The 15,622-nt window shown below is 42.5% G+C and overlaps 1 protein-coding gene across 1 annotated transcript in view; it reads left to right on the top strand.

Annotated features, from left to right (window-relative positions):
• DTNBP1 (dystrobrevin binding protein 1) overlaps positions 1 to 15,388 on the top strand; it is a 134,286-nt gene extending 118,898 nt beyond the window's left edge. Inside the window, exons 8-10 of the mRNA XM_040432620.1 lie at positions 6,691 to 6,846; positions 8,107 to 8,250; positions 14,148 to 15,388. Of these exons, the coding sequence (XP_040288554.1) occupies positions 6,691 to 6,846; positions 8,107 to 8,250; positions 14,148 to 14,401 (554 nt within the window). The 3' untranslated portion in view covers positions 14,402 to 15,388. The remainder of the gene's footprint in view (positions 1 to 6,690; positions 6,847 to 8,106; positions 8,251 to 14,147) is intronic.
• The last annotated feature ends 234 nt before the right edge of the window (positions 15,389 to 15,622 follow it).

The following is a 15,622-nucleotide window of genomic DNA, read 5'->3' as shown; positions in this document are numbered from 1 at the left end:
CCAAGGGGCTGGCGTTAGGCTACTTTCACACTAGCGGTTTTTGCGGATCCGTCGTGGATCTGCAAAAACGCTTCCGTTACAATAATACAACCGCATGCATCCGTCATGAACAGATCCGGTTGTATTATGTCCTATATAGCCAAGACGGATCCGTCATGAACTCCATGGAAAGTCAATGGGGGACAGATCCTTTTTCTATTGTCAGAGAAAACGGATCCGTCCCCATTGACTTACATTGTATGATCCGTCTCGCTCCGCATCCCAGGTCAGACAGAAAAGCGCTGCAGGCAGCGTTTTGGTGTCCGCCTCCAGACCAGAATGGTGACTGGACGGAGGCAAACTGATGCATTCTGAGCGGATCCTTATCCATTCAGAATGCATTAAGCGCAAAACTGATCTGTTTTGGACCACTTGTGAGGGTCCTGAACGGATCTTGCAAACGGAAAGCCAAAACGCTAGTGTGAAAGTAGCCCATGCTAAAGGAGCCCTGCTCCTCCCCCCTCTTGCTCTCTCTACCACGTTGATTTCATCATGAAGCCATTTGAAATCTCGGGCAGGCATACAGTGGGGGAAATAATTATTTGACCCCTCACTGATTTTGTAAGTTTGTCCAATGACAAAGAAATGAAAAGTCTCAGAACAGTATCATTTCAATGGTAGGTTTATTGTAACAGTGGCAGATAGCACATCAAAAGGAAAATCGAAAAAATAACTTTAAATAAAAGATAGCAACTGATTTGCATTTCATTGAGTGAAATAAGTATTTGAACCCTCTAACAAAAAAAGACTTAATACTTGGTGGAAAAACCCTTGTTTGCAAGCACAGAGGTCAAACGTTTCTTGTAATTGATGACCAAGTTTGCGCACATTTTAGGAGGAATGTTGGTCCACTCCTCTTTGCAGATCATCTCTAAATCCCTAAGGTTTCGAGGCTGTCTCTGTGCAACTCTGAGCTTGAGCTCCCTCCATAGGTTTTCGATTGGATTAAGGTCCGGAGACTGACTAGGCCACTCCATGACCTTAATGTGCTTCTTCTTGAGCCACTCCTTTGTTGCCTTTGCTGTATGTTTTGGGTCATTGTCGAGCTGGAACACCCATCCACGACCCATTTTCAGTTTCCTGGCAGAGGGAAGGAGGTTGTCGCTCAGGATTTCACGATACATGGCTCCGTCCATTTTCCCGTTTATGCGAATAAGTTGTCCTGTGCCCTTAGCAGAAAAACACCCCCAAAGCAAAATGTTTCCACCCCCATGCTTGACGGTGGGGACGGTGTTTTGGGGGTCATAGGCAGCATTTTTCTTCCTCCAAACACAGCGAGTTGAGTTAATGCCAAAGAGCTCTATTTTGGTCTCATCAGACCACAGCACCTTCTCCCAGTCACTCTCTGAATCATTCAGGTGTTCATTGGCAAACTTCAGACGGGCCTGCACATGTGCCTTCCTGAGCAGGGGGACCTTGCGAGCCCTGCAGGATTTTAATCCATTGCGGTGTAATGTGTTTCCAATGGTTTTCTTGGTGACTGTGGTCCCTGCTAATTTGAGGTCATTAACTAACTCCTCCCGTGTAGTTCTAGGATGCTTTTTCACCTTTCTCAGAACCATTGACACCCCACGAGGTGAGATCTTGCGTGGAGCCCCAGAGCGAGGTCGATTGATGGTCATTTTGTGCTCCTTCCATTTTCGAACAATCGCACCAACAGTTGTCACCTTCTCTCCCAGCTTCTTGCTAATGGTTTTGTAGCCCATTCCAGCCTTGTGCAGGTCTACAATTTTGTCTCTGACATCCTTGGACAGCTCTTTGGTCTTTCCCATGTTGGAGAGTTTGGAGTCTGCTTGATTGATTGATTCTGTGGACAGGTGTCTTTTATACAGGTGACTAGTTAAGACAGGTGTCCTTAATGAGGGTGACTAATTGAGTAGAAGTGTCTAACCACTCTGTGGGAGCCAGAACTCTTAATGGTTGGTAGGGGTTCAAATACTTATTTCACTCAATGAAATGCAAATCAGTTGCTATCTTTTATTTAAAGTTATTTTTTCGATTTTCCTTTTGATGTGCTATCTGCCACTGTTACAATAAACCTACCATTGAAATGATACTGTTCTGAGACTTTTCATTTCTTTGTCATTGGACAAACTTACAAAATCAGTGAGGGGTCAAATAATTATTTCCCCCACTGTACATTCCTTTCTTTGTGCGCCTGTGCCATCTGTTATCTACCTTGAATAACTGAACTGCACATGTGCTTGGTGCTTGCCTGTGATTTCAAGAGGCTTCAATGATGATGTAGCGGGTGTGTTTGACTCGGTGCTGCTGGTGTCGGACTGTGCAGGGACAACCCCCCGACCCCGACTGGTAACACCCATTTGTACCTTAACTGCAAGCTGCTAGCAATTCATTTATAAATATTTCTAGCAGAAATAATGAAGGCATGGCACAACACAGGCATAAGCATAGACGTTCCAGAATTATTACATAGGGAATGCAAGTAGTTATTAAAACATGAGACATGTCTGGAGACGTCAGTACATGACCATCTCTTTCTAACATAGCTGTTGAAGGATAACACTGAGCATGTGCGGCCTTCTCCGTGAGTAGGTCAAAGGAATGAGAAAAAAACAAACAGCAGGTGGTGCTATACAGATGCATTTTATTGACCATCTCAGTGGCTATAGTAAAAAAAATATTCAGGTGCTGGTTTGAAAACTGTATGCTATTTTTTGTGGGACCATCCCAAATAAGTTTATGAAATACACCTATATAGAAAGAAGTGTGGATATGTGATTAGTTCCATGAAAGAAACCGCTTTTGAATAAGCAAATAAGGCCTTGAGCAGGACGCATGAGCCCCTTTAATCTGAATGATTGCTTGGAATCGCATTTGGCTGGAAAAAACAAGGTCTTAATTGCCAGCAGATCGCTTTAGTGCTCGGCACGGTGTCCGAATAGTCATTACAGCACATCCTCCAATTTTCTGAAGATCTTCACTCCTTTAATCTGATCTCGGGGAATGAAAAGTGCATTATGTGGCCTTCTATTTCTGGACTGTGTAATAATAGATCTTCGGGTTGGCCTGTGAGCTCATTCCTTTTCTCTGTTGACATGGGGTTATGGAATCTCTTTGACAGTATTTCACATCTCATATATGAAGATTTCTATGATTTTCTCAACAAGCCTTAAGTCTCCTCTGGCAGCGCACTGGGCAAGGTCATGATTATGTACAGATAATACTTCAGCTGGCAGACAACCGCATTAAACAACAATTAAGATGTTGCTTGCTTAAAAATACCACGAGATATCCACGTAAAGCTTGTGTGTGCTTAACACGTATGGTTCACATGTTAAGAATTAGATTCTTTTCATAGAAACATAGAATGTGTCTGCAGATAAGAACCATTTGGCCCATTTAGTCTGCCCAATAAAGAGGTTGTTTAGTGGATAAATATTGATGACCTATCATCAATATCAGATCGGCGGGCGTATGTCACATGACCATCGCCTGAAAATTGTGCTGACTGTACACACGATCCCTTGTGCAGCAATGGGCCAGTGGTTTGCTGTTTGTGTGATGCGGGGGTCCAGCTGTGTCTCTGCAAAAGGCTTCCCTGCTGTGGCCTTGTCACCCACGAATACTAGGTTTCCCTTACGTGGCAGTGTCATTATGTGACATTACTGCATTTCTGTGTCCTGTACACTGCGTAGGCTTGAGGGATTTTATTTTTTTTAAGTGTGTTCCCTATAGAGGAATTTTCCCGTGAAATAATTTCATACAAAAAAGGATGCAGGAAGGGTTAAAAATAATAATAAAATATTACTCGCCCCAGTGATCTCTTCCTGGTGCCTGGCTTGGACTCCCTGCTCAGCCAGTCATTGGGTGAGTTTGGTCACTGCTAGGACCAGTGATTGGACAGTCCAAGCCATTTCCTATGTGTCTAGCCCAGAACCACAAAGTGGACAATGGTGTCAAAATGGAGGGAGAGGGTAAACGACGATGTGAGTAATGGCTATTTTTTTTTAACCCCTTCTGCACTTTTTTTTAATACAAACTTATTCCACTGGAAACCCCTGGAAGAGATGTCTTATTTCATAATACATAAGAGGGCTGACTATAAACATTCTGGACAACCCATTTTTATCTGGCTTACAGAGTGGTTCTGTTGTTATAACCATGAAGTGAAGTCATATTATGGCTGTCCCTTTTGAAGGATCTCCTCAGAAACTAACCATGCATTGTCACTCGATCAGCATAATCAGTCGTATGTAACACAATGAGGGGAGTAGTTGCTAAGTAACTGATTGAAAAGTCCAATGTGGCCGCACATCTCTCTTACAAATATGGCTGCTAGAACGAAACTGAAAAAATATATCTGTTAAGTAAAAATAGAAAAAAAAAGGGTTATCTCATCTGGACAAGGGATTTATCATGAGGGGAGTTTTTAAAGTCACTTCTCAGGAGCCTGCCTTGCTGAAATGTTGCACGATGTTTATTAAATTTATTGCATCAAGTCTAACATGTCTGTCTGGGGATCCAAGTCATGTCTCAAGGCTTAGTTAAAGAGCTGAACATTGACTTCTTGGATAGCTGCCTTACATCTGGTGGCATTAGAGGCAGAGTTTAAAGAAGACCTTTCACCAGAATAAAACCTCTAAACTACCTATACAGACGTCTAGAGCGGCGCCCAGGGATCCCCCTGCACTTACTGTTATACCTGGGCGCCGCTCCGTTCTCCCGTTATAGCCTCCGGTATCTTCATAGTTAGGCTCCACCCAGGGGAACCTGGCGGCGTCTCTTTCTCCTATGCTGTAGCGCTGGCCAATCGCAGCGCTCAGCTCATAGCCTGAGAGAAGAAAAAAACTCTCAGGCTATGAGCTGAGCGCTGCGATTGGCCAGCGCTACAGCATAGGAGAAAGAGACGCCGTCAGGGCGCCGCTCTACATGTCTGTATACTTAGTTTAGATGTTTTATTCTGGTGAAAGGTCCTCTTTAAGAGCTCATTTGCATCCCTTCCCTCCCAGAATTCCAGAGGAGCATGTATGGCCTATAAGTCTCCTCACACTGATTTAGGCTACATTCACACGTCAGTATTTTTCTATAATCCGATTTTCTGTCCGTTTTTTGCGGATCCGTTGTTCCTGAAAATGTTTCCGTATGTCATCCGTTTTTTGCGGATCCGCAAAAAACGGAAACATGTATAAATTTCAATAAGCAAATAAAGTTGTTTGGATTTCTTGAAAAAAAAAAAATTTAAATGTAATTTCCAGGAATGGATTCCGTATAAAACGGATGACATACGGAATGACATCCGTATGTCTTCCGTTTTTTGCGGATCCATTGACTTTGTATTGTACCAGGATCCGATTTTTCAGGAAAAGAATAGGACATGTTTTATATTTAAACGGACATGCGGAACGGAATAACGGAAACGGACAGCACACATTGTGCTGTCCGTTTTTTTCCAGGACCCATTGAAAATGAATGGGTCCAGATCTGTTCCAGAAAAAACGGAACAGATCAGGAAAGAAAAAACGGACATGTGAATGGACCTTGTTCAGTTTGCTACTTTATAGGGGGGGGGGGGGGGGGGAAATGTATCAGAAATCAACTTTTACCCTTTCTTTGCGTAACTTGTCTAGAAATGAAGATTATACATCAGCCATTACATTAACTAATATTGTGTAGGCTCTTCATGCCACCAAAACAGCACTGACTCATTGAAGCATGGACTCCCCAAGACCACAAGTTCTGTGGTACTACGTGGCGCAAAGAGTAGCAGCAGGTCCTTTTAAAAGGGTTATGGCATGATGTAAAAAATCCAAATCAGACATCATATAGTACATAACAATCTATTTCTAACAAAACTAGAACCAGCCCTGTACCTCACATGGATCCAGAGTTCACCCAATTCATTGCTTCAGTTGCACTCAGTGCACTGCTAGATTCTCTTCAGGCTGGCAGCTCAGGAGGGGGTTGGGGGGGGGGGGGCGTCTTTTCGGTTGCAGCTCTCTCCCTGCGCTGCCAGCCTCCAGAGAATCTAGCAGAGCAACTGAAGCAATGAATTGGGTTATCTCTGGATCCATGTGCGGTACAGGGCTGGTTCTAGTCACAGGTTCTAACAGTAGACCGCTGGTTGCAGTTAAAGGATAGAACTGAGCATTTGCGACCACCTGAGTAGGTGGACTTGCACATTATTATGCACTTTAAGGAGAGCACTTGTAAAGAGTGTCTCTTGCTCTGGAGGACCTGTCCTGTCCTCCATTACACTGACAACCCATTGATTTGAGTGGGCGCTGTGTAATATTAGTTTGCTAGCTGTCCATGAATATGGGTCACTACTGCTGTGTTTCTTCACAGATTATAGATGAACACTTGAGGTCCCAGCAGAGGGAAACTTTGTGATCTGCTTATTATAATAGGATCCTTCAACAAGTAGGGGTGGTACAAAGTGGACCTCTCCGCCTTTATCTACAGTGTTGATTGAGCTTTTGATGAACCTAGTTGTAGAAAGTAGCATAGCTGTTGTCCCTCTCCTCCCCCGTATTTGTGTGCAGATAAGAGGATAGAATCCAGTATTACTGACACAAGTACAGCCTGATTTGTGGGAGTGATCATGACAACACCTTAGGTTATGTGCTAAAACCTACATGTTATGCTGTGTTTTGGAGACTCATGTGGATTATTTTTATTTCCATATAGCTGATCTGGATTCAGAACATACTCAGAGGGTTTTCGACATGGAGTATGCCCAGCAGATGAAGCTGAAGGAACGACAAAAGTTCTTTGAAGAGGCTTTCCAGCAGGACATGGAGCAATACTTGTCCACTGGATACCTGCAGATAGCAGAGAGACGAGGCACGTTATTACTGTATATATTATCAATCTATTTTATTATTCTTTAGGCACCAAGAGCATTAACCAGAAACGTCTGGATCACTGAGCAGTTTTTACAAGCAGTGCCAAATATGTAGTTCTCCGTTTAAAAGGAGCGTGCCAGTAGCTTTGGGCTCACTAAACCACTGCGCATAATCCTTGAACCGAGGTGTACGATCAAGATTCATATGTGAAATGTGCATGAAGAGAAGTCCCAGACTAATTTTTCACAAGGTCAAATTTAGAAAGCTAAATCCCAGGTGCATAATGGTATGTTGGTGGTTTAGTGACCGGCTCCCTTTAATTCTTCTTTAAATAACAATTTCCCTTTAAACAAAGCTACAGAAATGTGTTTTGCTAGTGGTGTGATGATTTTGGATCCTGCTACCAGTATTGCCCTTGGACCCTTGTGTTCAATAATGCCTTAGACAGCAGTAATGGAAATGGGTCAGTCTTCATATTATTCACAATCAAGAAAGTTACTCTTACGAACAGTATTTCTGAACTTTGCCAATGATTTTTTCCAGTCATCTGATAATTTCATGCATCTAAACAACTGCCTGTGTCTTCGTCATGTGTTCATCACTCTAAATGACCCATGATGGATCCTCTTGACTTAGATGAATAGATTACTTGTGTGCACGCAGGTTTACTGAGGCAGAAACACAGCAAGTTTTCAAGTGGTTAGCCACTTCTTAACATTCCTTCTTAAATGCTTCTAAAGAACATAATGTGGCACTACCAACTGTACAGAGTATCTTTCACCTCATTCCTGGTTAGAGGATCCTCAGCTTCCCATCCATGACCGATGTAAACAGTGCAGAGCCACTTCTGCCCTGACAGTGGCAACCAATATGGTGTCAGTCACATGATTTGCACATTTGACTGCTTTCCTGGCTGCCTTCCTTTCTTCACAGGCGCTGGAGCGGTTCAGTTACCATCCTTCGCCTACACAGAGGAGGAAGTTGGTGACCACCCACATCTTGGCAAGCATTGATAGGTTGACCCAGGACTGTTTACACGGATCATGGACAGGCAACCTGGGGACTTCTAACCAGCGATGAAGTGAGAGAAATGCCTCTATACAGTTGCTAGAGCAGCAGATCCAGATCTAAAACCTTTAATAAATGTGATGTCTGTGATTTCTGATGGTGCACCTGGCCACCTTGTAGGTCTTGTAAATGAGTGGTTGTTAATTGCACATGTCTATACATTCAGAATGATCTTATTGTTTTGTTATAGAACCAATAGGAAGTATGTCTTCCATGGAGGTCAATGTGGACATGTTGGAGCAAATGGACCTGATGGACATGTCTGATCAGGAAGCATTAGATGTCTTTTTAAATTCAGGAGCAGAAGACAACGCCATGCTTTCCCCTATGATAGGTACTGGTAACCTTCATGTTCTCTATGTTATTCTCTGGCAGTAGTCTAATGAGTATGTAGCATACTGTAGCTATGAGAGCCTTTGGGTCTCGTAAAAATCCTGTCTATTTTGATGCTCAGACTTTTTATACGCTGCAAGGTATTCAGATATAGCAGTAACATCATTTTAAATATAATGCTTATGGTGCCTGTATTCTGTCAATAAGGAGAATTTAAAGAGGTATTCACATCTGGGGCATTTATGGTTGATATGCCATAAATGGACAATAGTTGTGGTCCCACATCTAGAACTGCTCCTATCTACAGAATGGGGCCCAACCATAAATGGAGAGCACACTGAGCATGTGCGGAATCCTCTCCACTCATTGCTTTGGGACTTCCAAAAATAGCAGTGCATACTGAAATGAGTCCCAGAGCTGGGAGCCGCACCTATTGGACATTTATCGCATATCCTATCGATACACCAAAAATCTTCCAGATAGGACAACCCCGTTAAAGAGGTTTTCCGAGTGTTTAATACTGTTGACGTATCTTCAAGATAGGTCATCCGTATCTGATAAGTGGGGGCCCGACTCCACGACTTTTCAGTTTGAAGAGACTGCCACAGCCTCTTCCTAGGCCTGTGACGTCATGTTCATCGGTCACATGGCCTAGGTGCAGCTCATGTTGAAATGAATAGGGCTGATTTGCAATATCTAGCACACCACCTATCCAATGGACGCCTTGGTAAGCTGCAAAAAGACCACAGTGCTTACTGTAACACTGTGGCCCCTTTAACCACCTCAGCCCCCAGTTCTTAAACACCCTGAAAGACCAGGCCACTTTATACACTTCTGACCTACACTACTTTCACCGTTTATTGCTCGGTCATGCAACTTACCACCCAAATGAATTTTACCTCCTTTTCTTCTCACTAATAGAGCTTTCATTTGGTGGTATTTCATTGCTGCTGACATTTTTACTTTTTTTGTTATTAATTGAAATTTAACCATTTTTTTGCAAAAAAATGACATTTTTCACTTTCAGTTGTAAAATTTTGCAAAAAAAACGAGATCCATATATAAATTTTGCTCTAAATTTATTGTTCTACATGTCTTTGATAAAAAAAAAATGTTTGGGTAAAAAAAAAATGCTTTGGGTAAAAGTTATAGCATTTACAAACTATGGTACAAAAATCTGAATTTCCGCTTTTTGAAGCAGCTCTGACTTTCTGAGCACCTGTCATGTTTCCTGAGGTTCTACAATGGCCAGACAGTACAAACACCCCACAAATGACCCCATTTCGGAAAGTACACACCCTAAGGTATTCGCTGATGGGCATAGTGAGTTCATAGAAGTTTTTATTTTTTGTCACAAGTTAGCGGAAAATGATGATTTTTTTTTTTTTTTCTTACAAAGTCTCCTATTCCACTAACTTGTGACAAAAAATAAAAACTTCTATGAACTCACTATGCCCATCACGAAATACCTTGGGGTCTCTTCTTTCCAAAATGGGGTCACTTGTGGGGTAGTTATACTGCCCTGGCATTCTAGGGGCCCAAATGTGTGGTAAGGAGTTTGAAATCAAATTCTGTAAAAAATGACCTGTGAAATCCGAAAGGTGCTCTTTGGAATATGGGCCCCTTTGCCCACCTAGGCTGCAAAAAAGTGTCACACATCTGGTATCTCTGTATTCAGGAGAAGTTGAGGAATGTGTTTTGGGGTGTCATTTTACATATACCCATGCTGGGTGAGATAAATATCTTGGTCAAATGCCAACTTTTTGTATAAAAAAATGGGAAAAGTTGTCTTTTGCCAAGATATTTCTCTCACCCAGCATGGGTGAGAGAAGATATTTTGTCCCAAGTTAGCGGAAATTGATATTTTTAATTTTTTTCTCACAAAGTCTCCCGTTCCGCTAACTTGGGACAAAAATTTAAATCTTTCATGGACTCAATATGCCCCTCACGGAATACCTGGGGGTGTCTTCTTTCCGAAATGGGGTCACATGTGGGGTATTTATACTGCCCTGGCATTCTAGGGGCCCTAAAGCGTGGGAAGAAGTCTGGAATATAAATGTCTAAAAAATTTTACGCATTTGGATTCCGTGAGGGGTACGGTGAGTTCATGTGAGATTTTATTTTTTGACACAAGTTAGTGGAATATGAGACTTTGTAAGAAAAAAAATATATAATTCCGCTAACTTGGGCCAAAAAAATGTCTGAATGGAGCCTTACAGAGGGGTGATCAATGACAAGGGGGGGTGATCAATGACAGGGGGAGTGATCAATGCGTTCACAGGAAGTCTCGGCTCGCGCGAGATGACGCGTATATGCGTGACTCTGCGCAGGGCTGCCACCTCCGGAACGCGAATCTGCGTTAGGCGGTCCAGAGGTGGTTAAAAAGCTGTTTATTGGGGATGCCTGGAGACTCTCACCAATCCTGAGGTTAGGTCATTAGTGTTAAACACTTGGAAAATTCTTTTAAAGGGGTTAGGCTACTTTCACACTAGCGTTTTTGCTCGAGCCGGCAGGGTTCAGCAAAAACGCTTCCGTTACTGATAATACAACCATCTGCATCCGTTCTGAATGGATCCGGTTGTATTACCTTTAACATAGCCAAGACTGATCCGTCATGAACTTAATTGAAAGTCAATGGGGGACGGATCCATCTTCTATTGTGGAAGAGAAAATGGATCCGTCCCTATTGACTTGCATTGTCGGTCATGACCAGTCCGTTTTGCTCCGCATCCCAGGACTGAAAGCAAACTGCAGCATGCTGCGGTTTGCTCTCCGATATGAGAACGGAATACATTTTGGAGCATTCCATTCTGTTCAGTTAAGTTTTGTCCCCATTGACAATGAATGGGGACAAAACTGAAGCATTTTTTCTGGTATTGAGACCCTATGACTGATCTCAATACCGGAAAGTATTAACGCGAGTGTGAAAGTAGCCTTATACAGCTCCTTGGGAAAAAAAAAAGTTGTAAATGCTGTAAAATAGCTAAATAATCCCTCGCCCATCCAGCATAGATTCTCTTGCAGTCGCCCACTGGTCTTTGTTTATGAGCTTTCACTGGTCACGTGTCCTACTACTGACATCACTGTTTGATGTTGCTGGGTACAGTTCTCCAGAAGAGCACACAGATCCTTTTCCCACACCCACATATAGTTTGTGAAGCTCGGCCTGTATTATAAATGTCCATTCTTAGGTGATTGAGTCAATAGTTAGTATTGGCCGTTCTTTTAGTTTTGTTACTCTGAATGTTAGTAGAAACTGTGGTAACCAATTAATAAAGCAGGGGTTATATTGCAGTTGTAGGAAGGATCTCTGAACAGCCCCAAGGACCCTGAAGCATCATTGAGGACTGCAGCTAGATGTTTTGGGTGTTCTTTCTGTGATGCTGGCTAACCTAGCGTGAAGATAACCATGAATATATGGGGTCTGAGCAGACTAGTATATGGTCATGTTTATGGCTCGAAGCGGAAGATTGGTTATGGCCTTTTTAAAATAATTTATACTATAATAAAAGGACAATGAATTTATTTGTGTGGTAATAAAAAGTTATAACTTATCATGGCTGAAAATTGTCTGTTTTGTTGATCAGAACTAGTTTCACAATACAGGAGCTGATTAATATTTTTATGATTTTAAACTTTTTTGGCCTTTGCAAAATGGGTACAAATGTTAAGCTCCCCTAAAATAAAGATAAAAGGACCCTGTAGGCCACCACTAGTGGTGGTTAGACCTTTTTTTTTTTTTTTTTATGTGGTTTAGGCTGGAGCTACGTGGTGATCTTGGCCACAACACTTGTCTTGTGGCCAAAGATCGATATTAGCAGTGCAGCAGATGAACTAAATGGGGTTGCAATAATCCTAGAATTGCAGAAAGTGGCGCTGTGTCCCCATTCATTTCAATGGCTGCGCTATAAGGAGATCTTTGGAAGCTCGACTGTTGTCACTGCCAGGATGGCCATGTAGCTCCTGCCTTACTCCTTTTAGATTCCCCTTTTTTAACAGATATTCCAATGCAAGCTACAATTTGTTTCACTTTGCACTTGCTCTACAGACATGCCCTTCTTGGTGCATGACCATACTGACACTCCTCCCTTACAGTGTACATTAGCTGTCAGGGAAAGTGTGAGGTTCATGAGTTGATAATGTTGGTCAAGACTTAGATGTAGACGGGTACCATAAAATACAAACCTAGAAAACTGTAGGCAGCAAGGAACCTGCCTGACATTAACATCTACTGGTAGATGGTAATCTAATATTTATTTCCTACTGTCAGTCGGGTGGGGTGTTAGGGTTCTGGATTGTGTGAAATGAAATAAAATACGTAGAAACACAAACGCCTCATAGTTTTTATGGGCTTTTAATATTCTTGAAGAAGGACACACACAATTTTAGAGGAAGCGGAATGCATCCTTTGAGTGGGAAGTGGAAATTAGGGTGATTTTTAGGTGTTAAAGGGCATCTGTCAGCAGATTTGTACCTGAGAAACTGGCTGACCTGTTTCATGTGTGTGTGGCAGCTGAAGAACCTGTGCTGGTCCCATGTTTTCTCAGTAATGCGGGCACATATGAAGATGAGACCAACACAGATGCCTTCAGCTGCCAAGCCCACATGCAACAGGTCAGTTTTATAGGTACAAGTCTGCTGAAAGATGCCCTTTAATTTCAGCTAGAATTATTAGAATAAAAGACCGACATCCAGAAACCTGTGATGTACAAGCTTAGAAGAACATCAATGTGGTTATTTAGGCATTATTAAAATGTTCATTTTACCTACAGATGGCATGGATCCAAGAGAAAGGAAACGGATCCACTGCCCGTCTTAGACTATTCCTAGACTATTACACAGAAATAATACTTACTGATGCTGTTCTCAAAAGTAGTGCAAAGGGAAAGTGGAGCCTCAATCAGATTGGCTCTTTCATTTTGAAAGGGGTCTTTGCAGAATGAGGAGATTTTAAAGAGGTATTCACATCTGGGACATTTATGGCAGATGGTTATGATATGCCATAAATGTACAATAGTTGTCCCACATCTAAAACTGCTCCTATCTACAGAATGGGGCCCAACCATAAATGTAGAGCACACTGCGCATGTGCGGAATCCTCTCCACTCACTGCTTTGGGACTTCCAAAAATGGCAACGTGCACTGAAATGAGTCCCAGAGCTGGGAGCTGCACCTATTGGACATGTATCGCATATCGTATCGATACACCATAAATGTTCCAAATAGGACAACCCCGTTAAAGAGGTTTTCCGAGTGTTTAATACTGTTGACGTATCCTCAAGATGGGTCATCAGTATCTGATAAGTGGGGGCCCGACTCCCCTGTTTGAAGAGACTGCCACAGCCTCTTCCTAGGCGTGTGACGTCATGCAAAATAAGAGGTGAAATGTGATGATTGCTATGTGCCTTATGTTTCCATTGCTTCCCTTTTAAAGGTAACCTGTCACCAGGAAAAGCAATCTGCAGGCAGAGAGCAGGAGGAGCTGAGCCGATCGGTACATAGTTTTATGGGAAAAGATTCAGTAAACCTTGTAATTTATTCATTTAAACCTCTGCTCATTCTATGTTTAGGAGACATGTGGGCGGCCCTACTGACAGCCTTTACTATATGCCGTCCTAGCCATCAGTCACCAATAAGACCACCCACATGACTCCTAAACATAAAAAGAGCAGAGTTTTAAAGGAGTAAATTACATGTTTTGGTGAATCTTTTCCTATAAAACTATATATCAATCTGCTCAGCTCCTCCTGCTCTATAACAGGCTGCCTGCAGATTGCACTACATTTTATGGTGACTGGTTCCCTTAAATACTTCTCCAATGTTCTCTTCACGAGTGCTTTTAATATCATGAAAGCAGACCTCATACCTTAATTGTTTTTTGTGTTCTTTCCTCTAAAGGGCCCGACTTTGACATTTGTCGAAATGAATTAACACTTCAGGTTCCCAGCCAAGCAGAACTCAGACATAAACTTTCTTCATTGTCCTCCACATGCACTGATTCAGCCAGTCAGGAAAACAGTGAAGATGGTGGAGAGTCGCCCATAATCCAGTCAGATGATGAAGATGTACATGTGGACTCTGTACCTGGTGTCAGCCATGTTGCAAAAGCCACTTCTGATGCGAGTGATGAAAGCGATTCCCACACTGCATGATGTGAGCTTCATATGGCTGCTGTATCCTGGAGTGTTAGCCATCTTGTACTAATCCACCTCCACACGCAGTGCAAATGTTACCCTACCGATCTACACAAAGTATTGTGTACAGGAGTCACTTGCGAACAAAATGTTATTAAAATGATGTTTTTTTATGGAGACTGTAGAATAGATGAGGAGAGCGGATATGCTGCACAGTTCCGCAGATTTACTTGTGTGCTTAGTTTTTTAAGCACCATGTTTATCTCTGAGAAGATTGGCCTGAAGTCCTGCATGAACGAACAACCATTGGAATATTGAAGCTTTTAATTTAGATGTTTAGCTAGGCCAAGCTTTTTATTCTTGATGTGGTCCAAGTATGCTAAGGAAAGTCCTGGTAAACTAGTAATTACACAAATTTCCTCAAGGGTAGAGCATAGATTAGGAGAAGGGACATTTACTAAGCTCCTCACGCCACTATTGTGGAGTAAAAATGTCACACATTATGGCGCACGCCAAATGTGCACAATAAATTGCGACTTTTTAGTCTTCTCTGAATCAGCAGTAACTTATAGCTGAAGTCTATACCAGCCCCTGGCGGGCATAGACTTCAGTTTCTGGCACACGGCAGGGCAGAGATCCACCTAATTTATTAAGGGACACCTGTCTCTTAATAAGTTAGGAGCATCTCATGCCAGTGCAGGGAGATCAAGACTGGCATGTGAGTACGCCAGTCTTGATAAATCTCCCCCATTGGGTTCACAGTTATGCTTCTGTGACTACCAAATTTGAGATCCACATCACATGGATCCCAAATACATTGACCTTAGACACTGTGTGACAAGGGTGGAAAATGGGGAATTGTGGCATGTAGCCAGACCTAGTCTCCATTAGAAGCATGGCAGTCCATATACTGCCATATGTCTCTGTGCACCATATATGGTATATTAAAGAGGATCTGTCCCCACTCCTGATAAGGCTACTTTCACACTCGCGTTTTGTGCAGATCCGTCATGGACAGATCCGTTCAGATAATACAACCGTCTGCATCTGTTCAGAACGGATCTGTTTGTATTATCTTTAACATAGCCAAGATTGTGTCAGTAAAAACGGATCCGTCCCCATTGACTTCCATTGTGTGCCAGGACGAATCAGTTTTGCTCAGTTTCATCAGACGGACAAAGCGTAATGGAGACTGAACTGATGCATTCTGAGCGGATCCTTTTCCATTCAGAATGCATT

Source organism: Bufo bufo, chromosome 5 (assembly GCF_905171765.1).
Source record: "Bufo bufo chromosome 5, aBufBuf1.1, whole genome shotgun sequence".
NCBI lineage: Eukaryota > Metazoa > Chordata > Amphibia > Anura > Bufonidae > Bufo > Bufo bufo.
This window is presented reverse-complemented; position numbering and strand designations above follow the sequence as displayed.